Raw genomic sequence first — 24,553 nt, 5'->3', positions numbered from 1 at the left:
AGGCAGCCGCCGGCGCAGGCTACGCAGGGTGGATCCTGCCCCCTAAGGCAGGCCCAGGGAGAAGCGCTCACGCCGCAACATGCGAACCTCAAAGACATGATGCTAAGTGAAAGGAAGCAGCCACAGAGACCAGGCAGCACATGCTTCCCTTTACACGAAATGCCCTCAAGAGACGCATCTTCAGAGCCAGAGGCAGGCTGGTGGCCACCGGGGCGCGGGCGGATGGGACTGGGGAATGATGGCTAACAGGGGCATAATTTTTTTGGGTACTAAAAATATTCTACAATTGTTGGTGGTGACAGTTGTACAACTCTGTGAATATTTAAAAATCTCTAAACTGTACACTTCAAGTGGGTACGTTATATGTAAAGTATGTGAATTGTTTCAGTAAAGCTATTAAAAATAAAAAGGACCTGGGAACGTTTTATATGTGTGTGTGTGAGACGCTAGGGAGTGAACTCAGGGCGTTCTACCTCCGAGCTACACCCATAGCCTTACTCTCTAGTTTTTATTTTGAAACAGGGTCCTGCTAAGTTACTACACAGCGCCCTCAAACCTGCGATCCTCCTGTCTCAGCCTCCCAAGTACTGGGATTACAGGCATGCACCACCATGCCCGGCTCTGAGAACATGTTCGATAAACTAGAAATATCTTATTAAATTACAAATAAACTTGATTAATGATAGGAACCCTCGCGATTTGCAAGGCAGATATGACTCAGAAGGATGTGCATGTCAGAGGGTACCTAACCACTGTTGCCAGGGGTGGATAAAGACAGAAACGATCTTCACAGCCACAAAATGTTACCGAGGGCAGGTGAGAGAAGGTAGCCAATTCACCTCAACCAAATACTGCAAAAATAACCGAACTGCGCGTGTGAGCAGCGCGCCCTCAGCTTCTGTCAGCTTCTGTTGCACGGTCAACAGACTGTGCTTACTGGGAACAGGTGGCGACAGCTGGGGCCCCTGGGTGGCCAGGGCAGTGCAGGGCCCGTGAGAACGCACATTAATGATCTCGGTTCATCTTGCTGGCCAATTTCCCACCTAGTTAGAACCAAGCACACTTCATCTGTGCTGGCTCCACCTTAACTCTGCTTCTAGAAGAAATGGAGGTGGTGCAGAAACACCTCCTGCTAAGTCTTATCCTCCAGCTGATGGTATGGTATGTAACAACCCTTTCACCAACAGCTACAGAGAAAGTGATAGTTTGCATGAGTAATGGCAGAGCCCAAACCCAGAGAATTCAGATTTCCCAGGAAAAAGTTGCTTTGAAAGCTGGTGGCTACAGTCTTCTAGAGTAGGTGCTGGAAAAAAAAAATTTGTTTTCCATAAGAGTCTGGATGGTAAGTGTTTCAGGCTCTGAAAAGAGTTAAAACTGTGACTATTACATAGGTACATATATACGATTTACTTTTTTTTATTTTTATTTTTCATAAATATAATTTAAAATACAAAACCCAAGCCAAGTATTGTGGCACACATTTGTAATCCCAATACTTCGAAGGCTAAGATGGGATTGCAAGTTCAAGGCTAACCTCAGCAATTTTGTGAGATTCTCAGCCACATAGAAAGAACCTGTCTCAAGATTAAAAAAAAAAAAAAAAAAAGGCTGAGTATAGGTTGGAGATAGACTGCTCTTGGGTTCAGTCCCCATACCAAAAATAAAATAAAAATAACCACTCTTAGCATCTAATTATTAAAAAACTGGCAGTTTGGTCCACAGGTCATGAAGTATTGGCCCTTATTTTAGAAGCTAAAGCTTTTTTATTTTTTTCCTCCTTGGTACGGGGGGTGGAACCCAGGAGCATTCTACCTCTGAGCTACACCCCCAGCCCTATTTTTCATTCTTTATTTTGAATCAGGGTCGCACTGAGTTGCAAAGGGCCTCACTAAGTAGCTGAGGCTGTCTGCAAACTGCGATCCTCCTGTCTCAGCCTCCCAAAGGCTTGGATTACAAGTGTGAGCCACCACACCCTGTTCCTTTTTTTTTTTTTTTTTTTTTTTCTGGTGGTACTGGGGTTCCTGGAAACCCTTCTACCTCCGGGTTACGCTCCCAGACCCATTTTATATTTTTTTATTTGGAAACAGGGTCTCTTAAGCCAGCTTCAAACCAGTGCAATCCTCCTGTTTCCGCCGTCTAAGCGTGGGGATTACAAGCATGCGCCACCATGCCCGGCTACTTTTTTTAAAATTTAACATACATTTATTTATTGATTGATTGATTGTCCTGGGATGGGAACCAGGGGCATTTTACCTCTAAGCCACAACCCCAGCCCTATTTTTTAAATTTTTACTTGGAAATAGTCTCACTAGATTGATGAGTCTCACTACTTGCTGAGGCTGTCTTTGAACCTGTATCTCAGCCTCCCAAGTACCGGGATTACAAGTGTGTGCCACCACGCCAGGATCCAGAAGTTAAAGCTTTTTTTTTTTTTTTTTTTTTTTTTTTTTGCGGTACTGGGGATGGAACCCAGGGGCATCCTACCTCTGAGCTACACCCCCAGTTCTATTTTTTAGTCTTTTTATTTTTTTTTAAACAGGGTCTCACTGAGTTGTGAAGGGCCTAAGTAGCTGAGGCTGTCCGTAAACCACTATCCTCCAATCTCAGCCTTCTGAATGCTGGGATTACAAGAGTGTGCCACCACGGCCAGCTAAGTTAAAGTTTTTAAGAGTAGTAGCTTTCAGGTTAGTTCCCAAAGCAGGACTGTCTTTAAAACTTTTTGAGAGCACAAAAAGATTCCCACAGCTATAATAATAACTAATATCTGACAGATCCTTCTGGCACATAAATTAATTTTATGTAGCTTTTGTTATCCCATGACAACCTTGTTAGTGTATAGATCCTTCTGTCAACTCAGCTCTTAACTTCTTCTTATGTCGGACTGCTTTACACTGTGAACATATGGGTTCCTGAAGAAAAACAATCTATTTTTTCCTTAACACTTTCACAGGCCAGTCAACACAACACTCTGACATCAGGTTCCTGGAGGAGGCGTTTCCCACACCCCAAGCAATTCTCCAGGGGACACTATCTGATGTCTCAGGACCTAATGTGACACTGTCCCATGGAGCTGGTGTCAGAGTCCCCAGAGTAACCAAATGCGACACTAAGCCCGGTTGCCTGTGTTTCCAACCAACCGGCTGCAGATCAAGGTCCCACAGCCCTTTGCTCAGGTGTGATCACAGAGCTTGGAGAAATAGTTATGCTCTAAAGGCTATCAGGAAGGCAGGGCTGGACAGCCAGATGGCAGGCAGGGGGGCGTGGCGGATGCGAGGGGGTGTGCCGCTTCCTGTCTCTCTGGGGCACTACCTCGGGGAAGCTGGGCCCAGCTATGGGAAGGTCTCTGAAGCATGCCCTGCTAGGGTTTGAAGGAGGCTTCGCTGTGCAGGCACATGGCTGATTTATTCAACAGCCACAGAATACCAACTCAGCCTTCAGCACCTCTCCCCACAACTTCAAACCAGCGCAGGAGGATTGCGCCGGTTTGAAGCTGGCTTAAGAGACCCTGTTTCCAAATAAAAAAATATAAAATGGGTCTGGGAGCGTAACCCTGAGGTAGTTTTGGGGGGTGGGGGGGACACCTTTCAATCACAAAGCTGGTTCCGCTGGTAACCAGCTCTGCCTCTCAGGGCTGCAGTGGGGTGCAGCCTGAGCAAAGGGCGATGTGAAGGCCAGAGGGCAAGGGACAACGTGCAGCCACGGTGAATGGCCACTGGCTCTGCCTGGCTTGCCGTGGGCTGTGGAAAGGAGAGGGTGCTGAGCAGCAGGGGCTTGTGCTCCAACCAGGACTGCTAGGGAGAGCCACCACCGGGACCGGGACTCAGGTGGTGTCCCAGAACCTGCCGGTGGCCGCTGCGGGGCAGGTGGTGGCAGAGACTGGGCAGAAGCTTCTGGTGGAAGCCAGGCAAATGAAGAGGGCCAGCATGGTGGAACAGGCCTGTAATCTCACCTCATGGGAGGCTGAAACAGAACGATCTCAGGTTCAAGGACAACCTCAGCAAGTAGTGAGACTCTCATCATCCTGGTGATGAGGGCAAGTAGTGAGACTCTGTGTCAAAATAAAATAGGGCTAAGGGTATAGCTGGGAGGCAGAATGCCCCTGGGTTTAATCCCCAGTACCACTTAAAAAATGCCGTTGGGGGGACTGGACCCAGGCAGAGGGGAGTGGGGAAGCAACTGGCTTGTATTAGGAAGGAGCCGCAGCCGGGCACAATGGCACTCACCTGTCATCCCTGTACTTGATGAGACAGGAGGATCACAAGTTCAAGGCCAGCCCAGGCAACTCAGTGAAACCCTGTTTCAAAGAGAAAAATAAAAAGGTCTGGGGGTATAGCTTGGAGGTAAATGCCTCTGGGTTCAATATCTGGTACCAAAAAAAAAAAAAAAAAAAAGACTACATTTCCATCTTCATTGGTGATAGGACTCCCCTTATGATAATGATGATGTAATTTCAAAAACTGCAAAACAAACCCTAACTAGAAGCAGGTCAGTTCACAGTCTGATGAGCTCACCGTGCAGGGCGGCCTGAGGGGTCTATGAGGGGCGTGTGTCTCATGCACGAGTGGGGGACAGGTTTGTGAGTGGGAGGCCGGGGCCTGGAAGACGCCCTGGTATTCAAAGCATGTGTGCTGGAGAAAGCCAGGTGGTGCCCGCAGCTGCCACGAGGAAGGAGCGGCCCCTAGGGTCCTGGGTGGCGCCGCATCTACAGCACTGAGCTGTGCTCTTTTGCTCTTGCAAAAAGCTGCTGCAAGCCAGCATGGTGGTACATGCTCGAAATCCCAGTACTAGGGTGGCTAAGACGGGAGGATCACAGGTTCGCGGCCAGCCTCAGCTACTTAGTGAGGCTCTCTGCAAATCAGTGAGATCCTGTTTCAAAATAAAGAATGAAAAATGGGGCTGGGGGATAGCTCTGAGGTACAATCAATGCCCCTGGCTTCCAGCCCAAGCACTGAAAAAAAAAAAAAAAGGAAAGCTGCCGCAGCACCAAGTATCTGTCTGAGCCAAGTACCACAACCGTGGTGTCTGCAGCGGGAGGCCTGGTGAGTGAGAAAACCTGAGGTCAGATGGCAGCGGCACACTGGGACCAGCATGGGCCGGGCCAGAGGCCCCTGCGGCGCCCAGCCTCTCCACACATCGGCCCTGATGACCACGTGGCCGAGGATAGTGGCCCAATCTGGCTCGAGGACAGGGTGGTAATGAGCGACCACCGCTCCGTGTAGCTCCACCCAAGGGGACCCTTGAAAGAGCCGGGAGGGGACGTCCTCCCGAGGGACGGTGCGCTCGGCCGCCACTTGTGAGGGAAGAGGAGAGGCCGAGGTAAACACAGACAGGATCGAGATACTCTGGGTGCGGCAAGACGGCTGGCGGGTTAGGGGGCTGGAAGGTGGGGACAACGGAAGCCGAAGAGGAGGCCAGGGGATGTGGCCAAAGGAACTCGCAGGGCGCGAGGGCTTTGTTTTACAGGGGCCGCACCACAGGCAGGGTGCCCAGGAGGAGGGGCGAGTGGCCAGCGGCTCTGTTGCCAGCCACCCCAGCGCTGGCGCGTGATCAGAGCAGCCGCGGCGGTGGGGACGGGCTATGCTCTGCCTGCTGGTGTAGGCTGACCTGGTTCCTGCCTGGGGAACACCTGTCGGCCCTGGCAGAGGCCACACCGAGCCCAGCACATCATGAACAGCAAACAGCTGTTTAGTGGCCCGGAGCCCAATGCCAGAGACGCGGGGAAGGATCCGCGGGCAGGCCTTGCCGGGGAGCCATCGCGGCGGTAGATCACACCCTTTGTTCTTTGCCTTTTTTTTCAGTTCTGGAGACGGAACCCAGGCCTCGCTGTGCCAGGCAAGAGCGAACCACTGAGTTCCTGACCTTCATTCTCCTCCCAGTTTCCTCGCAGAATCTACCTCCTCCCGCCAGACATGAGCTTCATCCGCAGACCCCCTTGGACGCTGTCCTTCCCTGCACAGCTCAGCCGTTCTTTGCTTCCGGTGCTCATCTCTGGAGCGACTCCGCCATCTGCACCTCCAGTTCTGAGTGCTCCAAGACAGGAATGCCCGCCTTCCACCCTTCATTACATCACGGGCATCTTTACGGCATGTTCCAGAGCCGCTTCAAAGTCAAGTACGTCTGTCAGCAACAACTTCTGCTCTTCCCACTCCCCTGTCCCTTCTCCCCAGCACGCAGAATGTTGAAACCTGTACCCTACTGGGCTCCAGGACAGGGGCTGACTTCGCTTCTCCAGGCCGTTGTGACACTTAGACCCACCCCCTGCATCCTGCGATGGTAGGAGAGAACCCATGTCCATGGATCCCCAGGTGGGACCAAGAGCCCAGTGTGCCGGGTCAAGATGCGTCCAGGGAAGATGAGGCCGAGATGCTGGCCTGCTGTACGTGGCCCTCTTTCCCTGTTCCCGAGCACGCACGGTACCAGACTGTCCAGATTCTGTGGTATTTATAGGTACAGGTGCAACGGTTCCTGCTAATGGATGACGAGTTATCACTACTAGACCTACTCGTTGGTTGTTCGCTTACTATTTGTTTTACCTTTGTATTCTCTTCATTTCAATCAAGAAAAATCATGAGCTTTACATCTTCTTCATCCATAGTACATGATTAGCATTTTTTAACAGGAAGACACTGTGGCTTTTACAAGATTATAAACGCAGATAAATACCCTGTGTCTTGTTAACTAGGTTGGTGTTTCTCTAAGAAATAGTGCTTATCTAATATAAGTGGAACAAAAAGGTCCAGTTTGACCAATCGTTCAGCGGCAATTTGTTTTTCACCTTTAAAAAACCCAGTAAGTATAGCCACTATGGGAGACCTCTGTTCAGTCTGGAAGCATGTCAAATCCACACCACAAAGCAGAGGGATACAGTGTGTCTCTGTCACATGAACAATCACAGACAACAAGACTACTTGGGCCACTGGGTGCTTCTGAACTCCTCTTTCTTTCTTTCTTTCTTTCTCTCGTAGACTAGGCATAGAATCCAGGGGCTTTCTACCTCCGAGCCACACCCCAAGCCTATTTTATTTTTTATTTTGGAACAGGGTCTAAGTTGCAGAGGGCCTCGCTAAAGTGCTGAGGCTGGCCGCGAACCTACGCTCTTCCGATCTCAGCCTCCCAAGGACTGGGATCACAGGTGTGTTAATGGTACTTGGCTGCTTCTGCACTTTGACTGTGAGGACATTACCTGCTGCTGTCTCTGCCGTCTCACTTGTGCAAACTGGGAGAGCATCAGCTGCCGGTCGAGCTGCTCCATCCTCTGCTGCTGAGGCTGGCCGCGAACCTACGCTCTTCCGATCTCAGCCTCCCAAGGACTGGGATCACAGGTGTGTTAATGGTACTTGGCTGCTTCTGCACTTTGACTGTGAGGACATTACCTGCTGCTGTCTCTGCCGTCTCACTTGTGCAAACTGGGAGAGCATCAGCTGCCGGTCGAGCTGCTCCATCCTCTGCTGCCGCTGGACGTCCACCGTGGCTCCCATCCCAACCCTGGCCTCGGAGGTGGGCTCTGAAGACGAGAAGAGCGGCTCGAAGGTCCAGGAGAAGAACTGCGCCACCCAGCTGGGGACGCGGAGCACCTGGTGAACCTGGAACATTCTGCTGTCGTAGCACATGCCAGAAATCTACAAGAGAAAGTCGGCTGGATTGTTCAAATGGAACCACATTTTAAATATAGTTGACACAGAGGTGGAAAAATGCAAAACTTTTCTTAGTTTTATGATGCTGGGTGATAAGTGAAAGCCCTACCAAATTGTAGAATGCCTCAAGTAGTACAAATTGGCAAAAAATTAATAAAATATGCTCATCAGGAAAAAGCAGCAATCTAAAATCTTGGCTTTGTTTATATAGTATTTAAGTAATGTTTAAAGTATTGACTTCCTTAGATATTTACTCCTCATTAGTATTAGCAATTAACAGTTCTCTTTACAAACCAACCTATTCTCAGCTTTTGGTGTGAGTGTGTCTGGTACTGAGGACTGAACCTGGGGACATTCTAACTCTGAGCTCTATTTTATTTTTATTTTGAAATAGGGTCTCACAATGTGACTGTGCCATGCTTAAATCTACAGTCCTCCTATTTTGGCCTCCCAAGTACTGGGACGATAGGCCGGGCAATTGTATGGGCTCCATTTCCCCTTTTAAGGTCATTTATATGGAAAGAGAAGTCTTAAAGTTCCCTATGTCTTCTAGGTAGACATGACCATGCCTATTCCTTTATAAAAAGATCTAACTGTATGAGTTTAATTCTAAGGATAAGAAGTTATTCATGCCAAAGAAGAGCATTTAACAACTTTCTACCTAATATGAGAAAAACATCCTTTGGTGTTTTGTTAATGCAACTTAAATGAAGCAGGCAGGGTTTAATGAGCTCCTATACTGAGGATACTACAGGGAACAGATCCATAAGGCCCTGCTCTTACAGAAGCAGCAGTGGCCAGTGCTGAGAAAAGGCAGCCAATAAGTGATGGCAGAAAGCAACCTCAGACGAGTTCTATGCAGGAAAGGGGTGGCTTGGAGTACGGTCCTGCTCGGGGCGAGGGAAGCCCTCAGAGGAAGTGATGTTGGAGTGAAGATCTCACGGGCAACGGCGTGCCAGGGACTAAAAGAAGTAATGGGAGAACATTCTAGGCAGAGAAGACGCAAGCGCTCTGCAGGAATGCGCCTGGAGTATCTATCGGGCATCTGAGTGGAGCTACCAACTGGGCGGCTGGGTATACAAATCTGGAACTCAAGGGAGAGTTGGGCAGGGATGAGGATGTGGGAGGTGCTGGGAATCATATGGCATTCGACCCCAGGGGCTGGATGAGATCCTGTGGGGGAAGAGGTGTGTAACACGAGACTGGGAAAGACTGTGGAGCCAATGGAGGAGTTCACTGACATTTTGTGGATGGATAGAGTAGATGTCAATAAAGAAATCTGAGAAGGGGCTGCCAGGGCGTAGAAGGGAACTAGTTCAGCATCAGTGATCCCAGAGTGCGTGAAGAGGGGAATGGTCGGCATGTGGAACGCAGCCAGTGAGACAGAGCCGCCCGCTGGCTGTGGCTCTGGAGGCCGCTGCTGACTTCGTGGGAATACCTGGAGCGGTGACAGAGGCACAGGATGCTCAGTGGACCGAAGAGTGCCTGGTGGAGGCCTTTGGACCTCAAATACGCCACACACCTCCTCTTGAAAAGGTACAGAACAACAAAGAAAATGAAAACAGGAACGGGCCCATGGTCCATGAAACTAGAAAGCACCTGTGATTCTGAATGCCACTAATAAAATGGAAAGCGCACGGTACAGGTAGGCATCACTGAGGGCACGCAGGGAAAACTGCAAAGGCCTGCAGGGGCTCCGGGGCCTTGGACAGGCTCCAGGGCAGAGCCAGGCGCTGGGGGAGGACCCAGGTGTGTGTGAGATGCGCCCGCCTCCTCCTGAGGCAGCGCTGCCCCATCTCCCCTCTCTACTCCAGAGTCAATGGCCCACGCCAGCACAGCCCACACCAGGGAGAGGACAGAACAGCAGTGTGGGGGCCAGGGGGCGAGAGGGGACGTGAGGGCGAGTGGGCTCCATTTAAAGACACGACGGCTGTCGGGCGTGGTGGCGCACGCTTGTAATCCCCGCACTTGGGAGGCAGAACAGGAGGATCGCGCAGGTTCGAAGCCAGCCGCACTGGCTTAGGAGACCCTGTTTCCAAATAAAAATATAAAAATAGGTCTGGGAGTGTAGCCCGGAGGTAGAAGGGCTTCCAGGAACCCCAGTACCACCAGAAAGAAAGAAAGAAAGAAAGAAAGAAAGAGAGAGAGAGAGAGAGAGAAAGAAAGAAAGAAAGAAAGAAAGAAAGAAAGAAAGACAGACAGACATGACGGCTGAGGGCTTTCCAAAACTCAGAATATAAATCAGAGTGGAAATGCAAAAGTCCCAAAAGGATAGGAGGATGGTATTTACTTAAAAAAACTTCTTTTTTTTCAGTATTGGGAATTGAATCCAGGGTCACTTTATCACTAAGCTAGGTCCCCAGCCATTTTTATTTTTTATTTTGAAACAGGGTCATGGCTAAGTTACTGAAAGTCTCATTAAGTGGCTGAGGTTGACCTTGAACCTGTGATTCTCCTGTCTCAAATTCTCAGGTACTGAGATTAGAGGTGTGCACCTGCCACACCTGGTTAAGATTTGCTTTTAGATTCACTGTATTTAAGACAAAAAGAAATCCGTCAAAGTAACCAGAGAAGAGATGTTCTAGATGGGAAAGACAATGACCTTTCAGCAGAGAGTATAATATTCTAGGAATACAAGATATTAGGAATAAATCCAATATACTAGGAATATAAGATACTAGAACAAATCCAATAAAAATTATGTGAGGGCTTGATAAAAAACTTAAAAAGTATAACAAAACATATATTTAAAAGAAACCTTAGTAATAATATACTACTATCCAGGAATGCGAAGATACCAGTTTTCACTAAGTTAATACATAAATTCATATATTTCAAAATAAGATCTCAGGGTGTTTTGTGGGGATGTAAATGCCAATCCTCAAATTTGTAAGGAATATTTAAGGTTTAAAATTTTAAAACATCATGTTGGGCTAGGCACGGTGGCACAAACCAGTAATACTAGTTCTTGGGAGGTTGAGACAGGAAGATCACAGGTTGGAGGAGGCCAGCCTCAGCAAACTTAGTGAGGCCCTCAGCAACTCAGGGAGACCCTGTTCTCTCTCTCCCTCTCCCCCTCTCCCCCTCTCCCCCTCTCTCCCTCCCTCTCTCTTTCTCTCTCTCCCTCCCTCTCCCTCTTCCCCTCTCTCTCCCTCTTTCTCCCCCCTCCACACACACACACACACACACACGCAGACTGTCGGTGTGGCTCAGAGGAAGAAGGCCCCAATCCTCAGTACCTCCTCCACACATACATTACGAGATTGCTGCATTATGACTCCATTTCTACAGTGGGTCGCTCTAAACTGGACACCAAGTGGTAAAGCTGCAACAGCCGAGTAAAGATGATGGCCACAGGCACCAGGAACCGTCAGAGGGAGGGAGAGGCTCACCTGTGCCTGCCTCTGGCAAGCCAGCAAGGCCGCAAGTGGTCAGATAAACAGAACACCATTGTGAAGTATTTTAAATATTCACAAGGGATTAAGACATACAGAGCTTAAAAGTTTAGTTTCCTATAAACATTTGATAATCACACCACCCAACTCCATGGCAAGATGGGGGTAAGAATAATAGAATAATTGCATTAAATTTTTTTTTTTGGTGCTACTAGGAATTGAACTCAGGAGTATTCTACCTTCAAGTTACATCCCTCCCAGCTATTTATTTTATTTATTTATTTATTATTTATTTCAGTACTGGGGATGGAACCCAGGGGCATTCTACCTCAAGAGCTACACCCTCAGCCCTATTATTTCTTTCTTTCTTTCTTTTTTTTTTTTTTTTGGTGGTACTGGGGTTCCTGGAAGCCCTTCTACCTCCGGGCTACACTCCCAGACCCATTTTTATATTTTTATTTGGAAACAGGGTCTCTTAAGCCAGAGCAAGTGGCTGGCTTCGAACCTGCGCAATCCTCCTATCTCCGCCTCCCAAGCGTGGGGATTACAAGCGTGCGCCACCACGCCTGGCTATTTATTCTTTATTTTTTTGAAACAGGGTCTTGCTGAGTTGCAAAGGGCCTAATTAGCTGAGGCTGTCCTCAAACCACGGTCCTCCCATCTCAGCCTCCCAGGCGTGTGCCACCATGCGTGGCTTATTTATTTTTGAATGAGGGTTTTTGTTGTTGCTGAGTCTTGCCAAGTTGTCAAGGCTGGTCTCTAACCTGCAATCCTCCTGTCTCAGCCTCTCAAGTACTGGGATTACAGGCCTGGGCCACTGCACCTAGTTGCACTCAAATTTTACCTAATTACCACCAGAAACTTTGAAAATATTACTTATTATTATGCTACCTTACATTCACACAGTCCATTTAACTTTATTTATCATAAACTCTTCTTGTACTGACACTTAAGAACAAGACCGTTTTCCTTGAAAGCCATCAACAGGCTTTAACAGCAGACAATGGGCTGAAGCTGGGGCTGAGGCTCAGCAAGACAGTGCTCGCCCAGCATGGACAAGGCCTTGGTTTCAAACACCAGCAAAAACCACACACACACACACACACACACACACACACACACCCGCGACCACAGGCTGGAATGCGCATGTCACCAGGCTGGGGAAACTAACCAGGGGGCTTGTGAGCCCTCAGAGCTGGGGAAGCCACAGGTCCAACTGGAGGCCCTCCAAGAGGAGGAGGCAGAAGACGACCGTGCAAGCAAAGGGAACTCAGAGCGAGGGCCTGTCTGGACGGCCGGTCAGAGCTGGGATCCGAGCACACGGGAATCAGGAACCTTGGTTGGCAAAAGGGACAGAGGTCAGGCAGCAGAGAACATCGGGCCCACATCCTGCAGAAAGCGTGGGCCAAAGCGCCAGGCTGAGGCCCTGGGTTAGAGGCGGGCACATCCCAAATGCCAACGGTGGAAACTATTCCCTCATATTATGAGAATGCAAAAGAGAAAATCATTTTTTTCAAGCACTAAAAGCCATGGGCATCGTGTTTCAGATGATTAATACTTTCAGAAAGAGAGTGATGAAATGAGGCTTACTAGGCCAATGAGGATTTTAATCTGCTGGGTGGAAAGTACGTGAAGACTTCATTACAGAGTCAGCCTCCGTGGTCCTCTGGCTTGTTTCAGTGTGAGCCTGATGCCACCGCAGGCAGAGGTGAGAAACCAGGACCCGGCGACGGCACCCAGGTGTTGACACCCTTCTCCAGCCAACCGTGGCTGGACCAAGTCCACCAGGCAGCCGTGCAGATGAAGCCCCTGTGGGCTCTTCAATGTCCACAGGGCCAGAAACCTATGTTAGGCCAGATGGCGCATGCCGTAATCCCCGTACTCGGGAGGCTGAGATAAGAGGAGCGCAGGGTGGAGGCCAGCCTCAGCAACTTAATAAGATCCTATTAAAAAAATACTATAATATATATATATATATATATATATATATATATATATATATATATATATATATATATCAGGGCTGGGGGTGTAGCTCAGAGGTAGAATGCTCCTGGGCTTAATCCCTAGTATCTCTGTGACACACACACACACACACACACACACACACCCCAACACTGAATGGCCAACTGGACAAACAAGGGTTGCTTTCCTGGGAGAATGATGTTGCCTCTGTCTGGGCTCTAGCAGACAGACTCGTGTGAGCTCAAGGCCCTAGGAAAGACCCACTGGTCTCCTTTATTCCTTCAGCGAATATTTACTGAGCATTACTGTGTGCCAGCTGTGTTCAAAACATTGGGACACAGTAAAGGGGAAAGAGAAAATTCCCTGCCATAATAGACCCTGTATTTTCTGAGCACTTCTCCTGTTCTGAAGACACTAAAAGAAAGAAGGAACTTTGGAAAGTCCTTAATTTGTCACCCAAAGAATGCATATGCAAATTAGGGATGGCCAAAGTTATTTCTGTCATTTGTGATTAATTTTGAAAGGATCATACTTTTCATGACCTACAGAACCATGTGGTTTGGCTTTTATAGTATGAATCTTGTTATAATGTTCCTCAAGTGCAAAAATCACTCAGACGGAGGTCGCTACAGGCCTCCCACGTCTTTCATGAGGGAACAGGAATGACAGCAGCTGAGAGGTTTCAGGTATCAAGTTAAAACTCCGCATATCCTCTTGGCTCTTGGGGATCTGAATCGAAACAGGGACAGCATTAGATTGGTTTCACAGATTTTTAGTTTCTAGCAAACTGTCTCAGAAAGATGCTCTAAGCTTTCTTTTTCACTCAGCTAAGTATCAGGAGGATTAGGTCAACTGTACAAGGTAGAAACTCTTAAACAACAGTGATTAATTTAGGAGATTTTATTTCTTCCTAAAACAAAACACAAACCTCCAACTATCTTAACTGAATACCAGGGAGTGGGAAGAAGAAGGTAAGGAAAGAGAAAAAAGACAAAAGGTGATTCTAAGGAGCCTTTCAGAGGTTCTACCAGAGTGTCTGTTGACAGTCTGCGGGTCAGGTGCCAGAACTTAGTCCAATCCAAAGGAGGCTGTCCTCTGCACTTAGGAGTGGCCACTGGACTAAGTTAAGATTTAAGAAGAAATGGGCTTATGTTGAAACTTGTTTCTTATATAAGATTAAAAGTAAACTAAATGTAAATGAAGATATAGCGATTTGTGCATTTACAGTTGTAAAGTTAATGGTGAAGAATTCAAAGGTTTTATTCTCGGTTCAGGAACAAGCAAGGATATCCATTCTAGGCTTTTATTCAACACTGCACGAGATGTCTTAACTAGTGTAGTAAGGTGAGAAAAAGAAAAGGTACAGATCGGGATGGAAGAAGCAAAGTACATTTAATAAAAGATTTCCTGATGACACGGTCACACAGGTAAAAAAAAAACCCTAAATAATCCACAACTCAACTCTTTATAAGAATCGCAATCAAACATTATTACAGAATATAACAACAAAACGACTAAATCTAGAAGAAAATGTAGAGAAAATTTCTGTGACAGTGGACTACCAAAAACTTTTAAAATAGGACATCAAAATACAAACTTTTGATCATGGGTAACATGATCTTGACGAATAAATTAGTCAAGATTTAAAATTTTTTCTCTTTGAAAGACACAGTTAAAGATACAGAGAAACAAGCCATGGATTAGGGTAAAATTTTTATGAAACACGTCCAACAAAGGACTTATGTCCAGAGTACATGAAGTTTTCTTTTAACTCAATTAGATGAGAACTAATCAAATGGGAAAAACGGGCAAAAGATCTGAATAGACATTCCTCCAGAGCAGAGCTGTGCCGGTGACCACTACGCACACGGGAAGGTCCCTACCATCGCTAGGCATTAGAAAAATGCAAATTAGAATCACAAGATACCACTACACACAAGAGTGGCTAACGCTCCAATGGTTCAAAGTATCAAGTGCCGACAAGGACGTGGAACAACTGGAACTCTCATATAGTAATGGTCGCAATGAAAGAGGTACAGCCACTCTGTAACATACTATAATAGGCCTTCTAACGTTAAATACATATTACCACATGAACCAGCAATTCCAGTCCTAGAGCAGTGAAAACGCATGATCATACATACACATACGCAGATGTTCACAGTGCGCTATAAGCAAGCACCCAAACCTGAGGGCAGCCCAAGTGTGCAGCAGCTGGTGATGCGTACACAGCAACTGCGGTGCACGCATACCACATGTGAACACTTATGATCATGAGCAAAACATCAATGAAATACAGGCGGCTCCCATGCACATCATGTTTGTTGGGTGAGGGGATCCACACCTGGGGTCCAGTGATGTAGGAGACGTGAGTGGGAGGATCACTTGTGCCCAGGAAACAAAAGCCGGCCTGGGCAACAGAAAAAAGCCCCCAAATCGAGAATACCAAATACAAAACATATCATGCTAAGCTAAGGACTTCACACTACACAATTGCAAAGGTGTGAACTTCTAGAAAAGGCAAAACTAAGATGACATAAAGATCTGCATGTACCTGGGGGGTCTGGGAGTGGGATGTGGGGAGAGAGGTCAATGGGACATATAGGAACTTTGCAGGGTTGAGGGGACTGCTTTCCATCTGGAAAAACTGTATACTTACAAACTTGTAAATTCTACTGCATGAAGTGATATCCTAATAGACAAAAAGGAAAAAAAATTCAAAAAAGTAAATGTGCAGATGTAGAAAGACCTAGACATTTATAGAAATACAAGTTTTCAAGTTTCATAAAAGGCATAGGATCTTTGCAGAACAAAAAAATCTTTTAACAATATAAAACTACTGATATCTAGAAAATGTTTCTACCTGAAAAACTAATGTTAATAAGCTTTTTTTTTTTTTAAAAAAATAATAGATTAACCAGGCTTGGTAGTGCTCACCTGTAACCCCAATACTTGGGAGACTGAGACAGGAGGAATGAAGGTCTGAGGCCAGTCTCAGCAACTTGGCAAGACCCTGTTTTAAAATAAAGAATAAAATAGCCGGGCGTGGTGGTGCACGCTTGTAATCCCAGCGCTTGGGAGGCTGAGACAGGAGGATCGCGCAGGTTCGAAGCCAGCCTCAACTGGTTTAAGAGACCCTGTTTCCAAATAAAATATACAACAGATCTGGGAGTGTAGCCCAGAGGTAGAAGGCCCCTGGGTTCCATTCCCAGTACCACCAAAAAATAAATAAATACAATAAAATAAAGAATAAAATAGGGCTGAGGGTGTAACTTAGAGGTAGAATGCCTTTGGGTTCAATTCCCAATAACACACACACACACACACACACACACACACACACACACACACACTTAAAAACAATATGCACTTGTTTTACCACAGTCCTTTTGCAGAGGCTACCACTAAGACAGAAGAGAGATATCAATACAACCAGCCCTAAAGAAGACACTGGACTCTTCAACAAAACCCAGCAGTTTGAAGAGATAATCAAAGTTGATTCAAGACTTTCAGTCTCTTGATGGGAAACGCTCTGGGCTGTAAATGACGTGATATCTACCAGCCATCTCTACAGCTATGGTAGCTTCTTGGTACCCTCTTATCTCCATTTTTTAAACTGTTCACTAGCAGCACTACTAAACCAGCCTAATAGATTTTAATTAGCCTTTAAGTTTTCTTTAAGCCATTCTTCACTTCAGATTCATAGTGCAGGGCAGTAAGTTTGTTGAGGAGGTTTGAGCTGCATAATTAGCCCCGCATAGGGAGAGACTCAAATATCTCAATGATCTTTGAAGAGAAAGTGTGGCCCAAGGCCAAATTCTTTGTATGGAGAAGAGGCTGCCAAAGAGATCAAGTTTTCCTGGAGACTGGTCCGCCCAGGGAATTCCTAGGGAAGGCTGCAGAAAACTGCTGTTGATTCTGTCTTTCAGAGGTTCTGGACACTTAATCTTTTTTTTTTTTTCCCCCCAGTATTGGGGATTGAACTCAGGGGCATTCTACCTCCAAGCTATACCCTCAGCCCTATTTTTTATTCTTTATTTTGAAACAGGGTCTCCTCACTAAGTTGAGGCGGGCTCCACTAAGTAGCTGAGTCTGGCTGCGAACCTGTGATCGTCTGTCTCAGCCTCCCAAGTACTGGGATTACAAGCGTGCACCACCACGCCCAGCTGGACACTTTAACACTTTGTATGCAAGGTGGCCCTCTAGCAGTGTGTGTCTCTGTGGATAATGAATGCAGGCTCATCCTGGTGTGCTTCAGGCAGGACCTCAGGACAGCTTTGTGAGTATCCTATGCTTGGAATGGACGTGGATAAACGCCTTAAGTTGTGTGGTGGAAGGCATTGGGCCTGCTGGACAGGAACTGGACCCTCTGCTCCAGCTCTGCCATTCATCCATCCTGCAACCTGAACCCCAGCGCCCCCAATTCTAACCAGAGAAGCCCAGGTACTTGGCCATCTCAGAGGCAACCAGCAGCCCAATGAGGCAGAATACAGGAGACTGCACCCCAACAAACACACAGTAGGACAGTGCTTTAGAACACAGACAGTTTTCTTTTGATTATATCAACATTTAAAACTCAACATTCATAGGATGTCTACCAAATGCCAGGTATTATGCTAGGACCTGGGAATCATAAAGCATAATATAATTGCTATATCGGCTACTTAGCAAGGCTTATTTCAAAATAAAAAATAAAAAGGGTTGGGGATCTAGCTGAGAGGTAGAATGCCCCTGAGTTCAATCCTCAGTACAGAAAAGAAGGCAGACAGGCAGGCAGTATGTGGGTCCTAAAAAGAGAAGCCCAGCCATCCCAGTTTGGCTCTACACCCCGGAGCACTTCAATCGGAGTCTTGGAGAGACGCATGTACTCCAACGTTTACCGCCCTCCACAGCACCACACTGAAACAGTCTAAGCGCCCGCTAACAAGACACATGGAGGCCCGTGGGGACGGCCCAGTGAGAGGGGCTGAAGATACTTTACACAGAGAAGTCTGAACAAACAAAAACACCTGAACAGATAATATTTGAATTTGGATAGGATGAGGTGTCTGGGAAGAGTGGCGTGCCCGGTGTTGCTGGAGTGTGTGGCACCCGGGGCGCACAGGCGGTGCCATGCTTTGCAAGGGCTTTGAAGGGAGCCCGGGCTGTGGCCTATAGCTCTGAGACCAATTGCAGAAATAAAAGTTTAAGAGCGATCGTTTATAAGGCACTCTGTCTTCCGGCTTAATCCAGACATCTGTGTAATTCCATTTATACTGCACTGAGCTAAAACTTACATGTCTACTCCTCGGCACCTCCCTGGGCAACACCTGCTCAGTGAGGCCCCAGCCATTGGACCCGGATGCCACAGGAGGGCGGATGACTTCGAGCCGTCCAGATGACCTGCGGCCAGAGAGCGGAAGGGCAGGAGGGAGGGAGGAGGCGAGGCCAAGTGTGTGATGCGTGTGCAGGACAAGTGTGCAGGGACGACGAGCACTCCGTTCAGTGCTGGAGGCACAACTGCTGCTCTGGGTACACAAGGGTAAAAGCGCTCCGAGGACGAATGCTTCCCAGGGACGCCATCTTCAACTGCCACGCCTGGCCTCCTTCACCAGCCCAAGCAGCCTCACAGCGCTGCTGCTCTGGATTTCTCTCACTGCCTGCCTTCTGCTGGAAAATAATCTAAGTCCTTAAAGTTTATCTGAAGGCCGTGAGCATCAGAGGAGTTATCTGCCTTGCTGCTCTGCGACCCTGTTTGGTCAATCTGAAGAAGACATTCAGGGGAAAAAGGTATAAATAATGATGACAAAGCTGGGCGGGGTGGCGCATGCTTGTCATCCCAGCATTCGGGAGGCTGGGGCAAGAGGATCGTGGTTCGCAGCCAGCCTCAGCTACTTAGTGAGGCCCTTCACAACTCAGTAAGACCCTGTTTCAAGATAAAGAATAAAAAATAGGGCTGAGGATGTAGCTCGGAGGTAGAATGCCCCTGGGTTCCATCCCCAGTACCACACACACACACACACACACACACACACACACACACAAATAATGATGATGATGATGAGGAGGAGGAGGAAGAGGAGGAGGAGGAGGGAGACAAGCACAGCAGAAGTCAAGGGCCTGGACACCATTCTCACCACCCAGGAAGCAGGCCAGGGCCCCACAGCTCACTCCAAAGGAAGCTGACATCACCATAGTAAATTGCGCTATTTCCATCTTTCACAGGTATTGTTATAAGACAATGTTTTATTTATTTTTTGTCTTTAAAACTACTCTGGAGAGGAGAAACAAAGGTAAATCACAGTCCACAAAGAAGCCATCCTGACTCCTTCCAGATAGCACCTTCCCTTCCCTGTCATTTACGACCCTGCAAGCCTTCTTTAATCTCGCACCATCTGAGGTGTGTGAAAAACTTTAAAGCTCTCCACAGCCTGCAGAGAGCAATCCAAACTCAGACCACATTCAAAACTCTCAATAATCTGTCCATCTACATTTCTAATCTAATGATTGGGTGGAACAGATTTTTTTCCACACTGAGGCTGCCTGATCACAAGATAATCAAAGTCTAGTGTATTGTGTAGAACAAGTAACAAAAGTAGAAAGTGGGTACAATAAAGGACGTGTTGGAGCAGAGCGCCTGGAACAGAGCATAGGTCTACCTGGTCACTTGCTCGTGTGTGTGTGTGTGTGTGTGTGTGTGTGTGTGTGTGTGTGTGCGCGCGCACGCTCCCTGAACCCAGGGCATTCTACCTCTGAGGTATCCCCCCCAGCCCTTTTGATTTTTTGTTTTGAAATAGGGCGTTGCTAGGTTGCCAAGGGTTATTTCTAAGTTAGTTGTTAAGAGACTGTCCTCAAACCTACAATCCCCCTACCTCAGACTCCCCAAAACTGGAATTACAGGAATGTACCCTCATGCCTGGATGTAATTTGATCTTCAGTAGCTTGAAATAGGACCAAATACTGAAGAATAGCTGCAATGTAAAACAGAGAAAACCAGCCGGAGCAGCCCTTTCTATTTGAATCACACCAGACTCTGGTAAGGCGCAAGGCCTCAGTTTTGGGCACATCAGAACCCATCCCAGTGGTAATGACTCATTACTATGATTCACAAACTTCTGAAAATGAAGAAGTGCCAGGATCTAGACGTCTCCAAGGCTCCCAGCAGAACCGCAAAAGTAACTTTTAAGTTCAATAAGTGAGCGGAGCTTTCTTTAATTCCTTAAAGAAACTGTGTGTAACAAGACCAGTGGAATTGAGGATAGATAGAGAGATCTCACTTTGTGGAAGGTCTTTCACTACCGACACTTGGAAGAAGCGATGGAGACAACGGTGTGAGAGGATGGAGACAGGCATCTCACTCCAAGGTGCGGCCCTGTGCTCACTGAGATACTCCACTCGGCCTCCACGGCCTGGCTCTCGAGTCCCAGTTTGGCAGCCTTTCATGAAAGCTGCCATATTGAGAACAGTAAGTGTTGACACGGAGAACCACGTAACAATAGACAATGTGCACACTCTGGGGGCCATTAGGAAGCGCCAGGGCACGCCCATGTTTCCTAGGCAGCAGGTGCAGTCGCCCAGGGATCACAGAACAGAAGTGAAGAGTGAGCGCCAGCCCAGGCACACCACCTTCCTGCGGCCCTGGAAGCTAAGCCTGCTCTTCTCCACCCAAGGAAATAATGTAGTCCTCATATTTGTCTGTGACACCAATGAAGACAAGTGGTTTCTACTAAGTAAAATACTGTTTGATGTAGTTTTTTTGTTTGTTTGTTTTTTTGTTTTGGTGGTGGTGGTGCTGGGGATGGAACCCAGGGGCGTTCTACCTCTGAGCTACACCCCCTGCCCTATTTTGGTTTTGATTTTGAAATGGGGTCTCACTAAGTTGCTGAGGGCCATGCTAAATTGCTGAGGCTAGTTTTGAACCTGCGCTCCTCCTGTCTCAGCCTCCCCAGAACTGGGATTACAAGCGTGCGCCACTGCACCCAGCTACACTGAAGTAATCAAATCCCCTCCCCTCTTTTTGCGGTACTGGGGGGAACCCAGGGGAATTCTACCTCCGAGCCCAGCCCTATTTTTTATTCTTTATTTTGAAACAGGGGCTCACTGAGTGCAAGAGGCCTCACTTAGGTAGCTGAGGCTGGCCAAGAACCTAGATCCTCCGGTCTCAGCCTCCCAAATTATAAGCGTGCACACCCACACCCAGTTTCAAATCCCCCTTTTTTTTTTGGTGGTACTGGGGTTCCTGGAAGCCCTTCTACCTCCGGGTTACACTCCCAGACTTATTTTTATACTTTTTTATTTGTAAACAGGGTCTCTTAAGCCAGCGCAGCTGGCTTTGAACCTGCGCGATCCTCCTGTCTCCGCCTCCTAAGCACGGGGATGACAAGCGTGCGCCACCACGCCCGGCCAAATCCCTTTTTTCACTGCTGGGAAATTTTAAAGTTAAATATTCAGAGATGTCTAATTACACAAGAATGAATGTCACAGGAGAAAGAAAAACTAGCCTAGCCCAAAGCAATCAACCATAATTACTAAACAAAATAAACTCAATCCAAAACTGGCAGCTTTCCAGAGAAGCAGAAGTAAATGTTTTTGGTTTCTATGACCTAAGATCTAACAAATGGCTTATGTTTTGCACACGTACTGTTTTAAAAAATGCTCTTTCTCTTAAACACAGTAAGCTGGGCACGGTGTTGCACCCCTGTAATCCCAGTCCTTGGGAGGCTGAGCCAGGAAGATTGCAGATTTGAAGCCAGCCTCAGCAACTAAGCAAGACTTTGTTTCCAAATAAAAAATAAAATGGGGCTGGGGTGTAGCTCAGAGGCAGAATGCCCCTGGATTCCATCCCTAATACCACAAACAAACCACATAACCAAAAAACACACATTCATTGCCAGAGTGAACAAATCACTTCCATAACACCCAGTGTGTTACGAGAACGGCTGGTTTCAATGCTTTCATCAATAGGTGTTCTAACATTCCCCAACACTGAACACCATCTCTGTGTATTTCTTTATGGTAGTATGGACTTCAGTTTTTAGTATTTTACTTCTAGTAAAGATCAAAATAAAAAGGGGAAGTCAGTTATCGCCATGGGAAGAGAAGCCGAGTTAAGCGGAGATACCTGGAACAAGCCAATTGCGGTTCTGTGAATCTCAGACTGGGGTTCCTGTAGCCAGGGCTGGACGAGCCAGACTTTCCCAGGCAACTCTAATATCCTCCTTTATAATCATCCTGACGTTAAGTATACCATACTCCATGAAATATTTCATAACAAAAATGGATTTTCTGGAGAAAGCCAGAATAAAAATATGCATTAATTTCAAAACAAACACTAGCATTCACAGGATAGCCTAAGGAGAGAGGTGATTGGCATTGCTATCAATCATCTCAAATACGCCACCAATTATGGTGGGATAATAATAAAGAACACGGTTAACACGAACATGTTTTTGATCATAATAGGACCCAATAACTTTGAGTTAGCTACTGTACAAGGTGAAAATTCCATTGGGTCAGAAGTGTTTGTTAGTGAGATCCTTTCAAATGTTAACTCATCTTGGCATTATATTCCAACCACAGTGCAAGTCTATTTACCTTTGTGAAAGGAAGGATTTTATTTAAAAAATTCATTAATCTTCAGATTCCTTTTAATACGTGAAAACAGGCACCTCACTACCTGTTAAAGATGTGCGCTAAGAAACAGTGCGATCACAATACACACATTTTACAATCTAAAAAGACTACAAAGAGATGAAAAATACAACTTCCAATTCTAGAGCACTGAATGTCACAAAATGAAACTTTCTGAGGTTGGACAGCAGGCACTTAATTTAAAACCAGGAGTCTAAAAACAGAATAAGGAAAGAAAATGAGATGTTTTAAAATAAACCAGTCACATAAGTTAATAAAGACAATGAATATCAAGAGTAAATGAATCAGTAGTAAACTAATCCATTGAAATAGCATACAATAAGGTAGTTCTAAAATTCGTGAATGCTTCAAGAAAATACACAAACAACGACTGAAGATCATGACTAAGACAGTAATCTTGAATTACAGCATGGAAAAGATGGCACGTCTTGTACAGCTCTCACTACAAAGCTATGGTCGTCCAAAGGCTGGGTAAGTCACTGTCAATCAAGCTGGCAGTGGGGAGCGCCTGACAACTGAACCCCAGACCATCCCTGGATGTCCCAAAGCTACAAGGCTCTGACGGCCTCAGCTACCTACTGAGGGTCCTTTGCAACTCAATGAGACCCTGCTTCAAAGCCACCACAAGACTTAGGTGCTGTGATGGCCCCCCAATGGGGCTGAGTTCCATGGTCCTGGGTAGGTGTGAAAATATTTAGGGTGGGGAAAACAAAGTGACTTTGATCCCCAGAATTTGGGCTGGAAGCACATCAGCTGAAGGATCAAGTCCTTGATGAAAGGACCAACGGAGCTAAAAGAAGGAAAGAGGAGAGAGGCTTCCGGAAGGGCACACTGGACGAGGCGTGGGTTGCGGTCTCAGGAAACAAGGATATGGTAGTGACTGACTTAAGGGGCCTGTAGTGCGATGCACAGCTATTTCCAAGTGTTTTGCCTTTGAAGTGATACATATTCTTATCAATCTGCCCTGTAATTTAGTCTTATCCCAGAAAGAAATTAAAACTGTACTAGTCTTGTGAAGAGGTTTTAAAATGTATTAATGTACCAGTATTGGGAAAGATTTCCAATTTTAAAAATATATCGTTTATACTAAGAAAGCCAGGGCCAGCAAAAAGGAGGGACTTGTAATTTACATTTCTAAAGAGAAGGAAGAAAGCTGGAGCCAGGGATGGGAGGAAATCCCAGATCCTGGAGAAACAATTTAACACATCTTGGGGGTAAAACAAAAGGGCAGCCCCCATCCCCTTTCCGGGACAAATCTGGCTGGAGACAGCAGAGAAACTGGGCTAGAGATAGGGCCAGCATATCTACAGATCAAAGGACCTGCCAGGACTTGGTCGGAATAAAGACACTCAGTAAACTGGAGTTCTTCGGCGTACTAATTTGAGTCACTCGTCTATGCCAGTCTGATATGGAGCTGTACCTATCCTTTGTATTTCTAAACTTCTTTAAATCTTCAGCCACTGTCCAAGCTATGCATATTTATTCTTAGCTTAGGACAAGAATCCACATTTTCCCCCCGCTTTTGGTCGTTTTAGGTTTTTGTTATGGGTTCAGGGCAAGTGTGTCCGGGACCCTAGCAGGGGTTCCCGGGGAACAGTTTCCCCAAACCATACTCTCCCAATCCGTAACAAAAACTATACTCCCCAGCCAGGGGTGGTGATGCATGCCTGTAATCTCAGTACTTGGGAGGCTGAGATAGAAAGAAAGATGGCAGGTTTGAGGCCAGCTTCAGCTACTTAGTGAGATCCTGTTTCAAAACAAAAAATAAAATAGGCTGGGGTTATAGTACAGAGGTCGAATACCTCTGGATTCAATCCCCAGTACCATATATAAACACACAAAACAAAACAAAAACAAATAAAAACTATACTCTACATATCCTAGCTACAAATTTATTTTCATAAATTGGAGGTTATTTTTTTGTGTGGT

The 24,553-nt window shown here is 46.7% G+C and overlaps 1 protein-coding gene across 1 annotated transcript in view; it reads right to left on the bottom strand.

The window, feature by feature from the left end:
• Positions 1-24,553, bottom strand: part of UBAC2 (UBA domain containing 2) — a gene marked incomplete at both ends in the record, with an annotated part of 146,426 nt that overhangs the window by 24,951 nt on the left and 96,922 nt on the right. Inside the window, one exon of the mRNA XM_080689928.1 lies at positions 7,374-7,619. Coding sequence (XP_080546054.1) covers positions 7,374-7,619 — 246 coding nt within the window. The remainder of the gene's footprint in view (positions 1-7,373; positions 7,620-24,553) is intronic.

The sequence above is a fragment of the Muscardinus avellanarius genome (genome assembly GCF_963383645.1).
Source record: "Muscardinus avellanarius genome assembly, chromosome: 2".
In the NCBI taxonomy this organism is placed as follows: domain Eukaryota; kingdom Metazoa; phylum Chordata; class Mammalia; order Rodentia; family Gliridae; genus Muscardinus; species Muscardinus avellanarius.
Note: the sequence above shows the minus strand (reverse complement) of the source record. Positions and strands in the feature narration are given on the sequence as shown.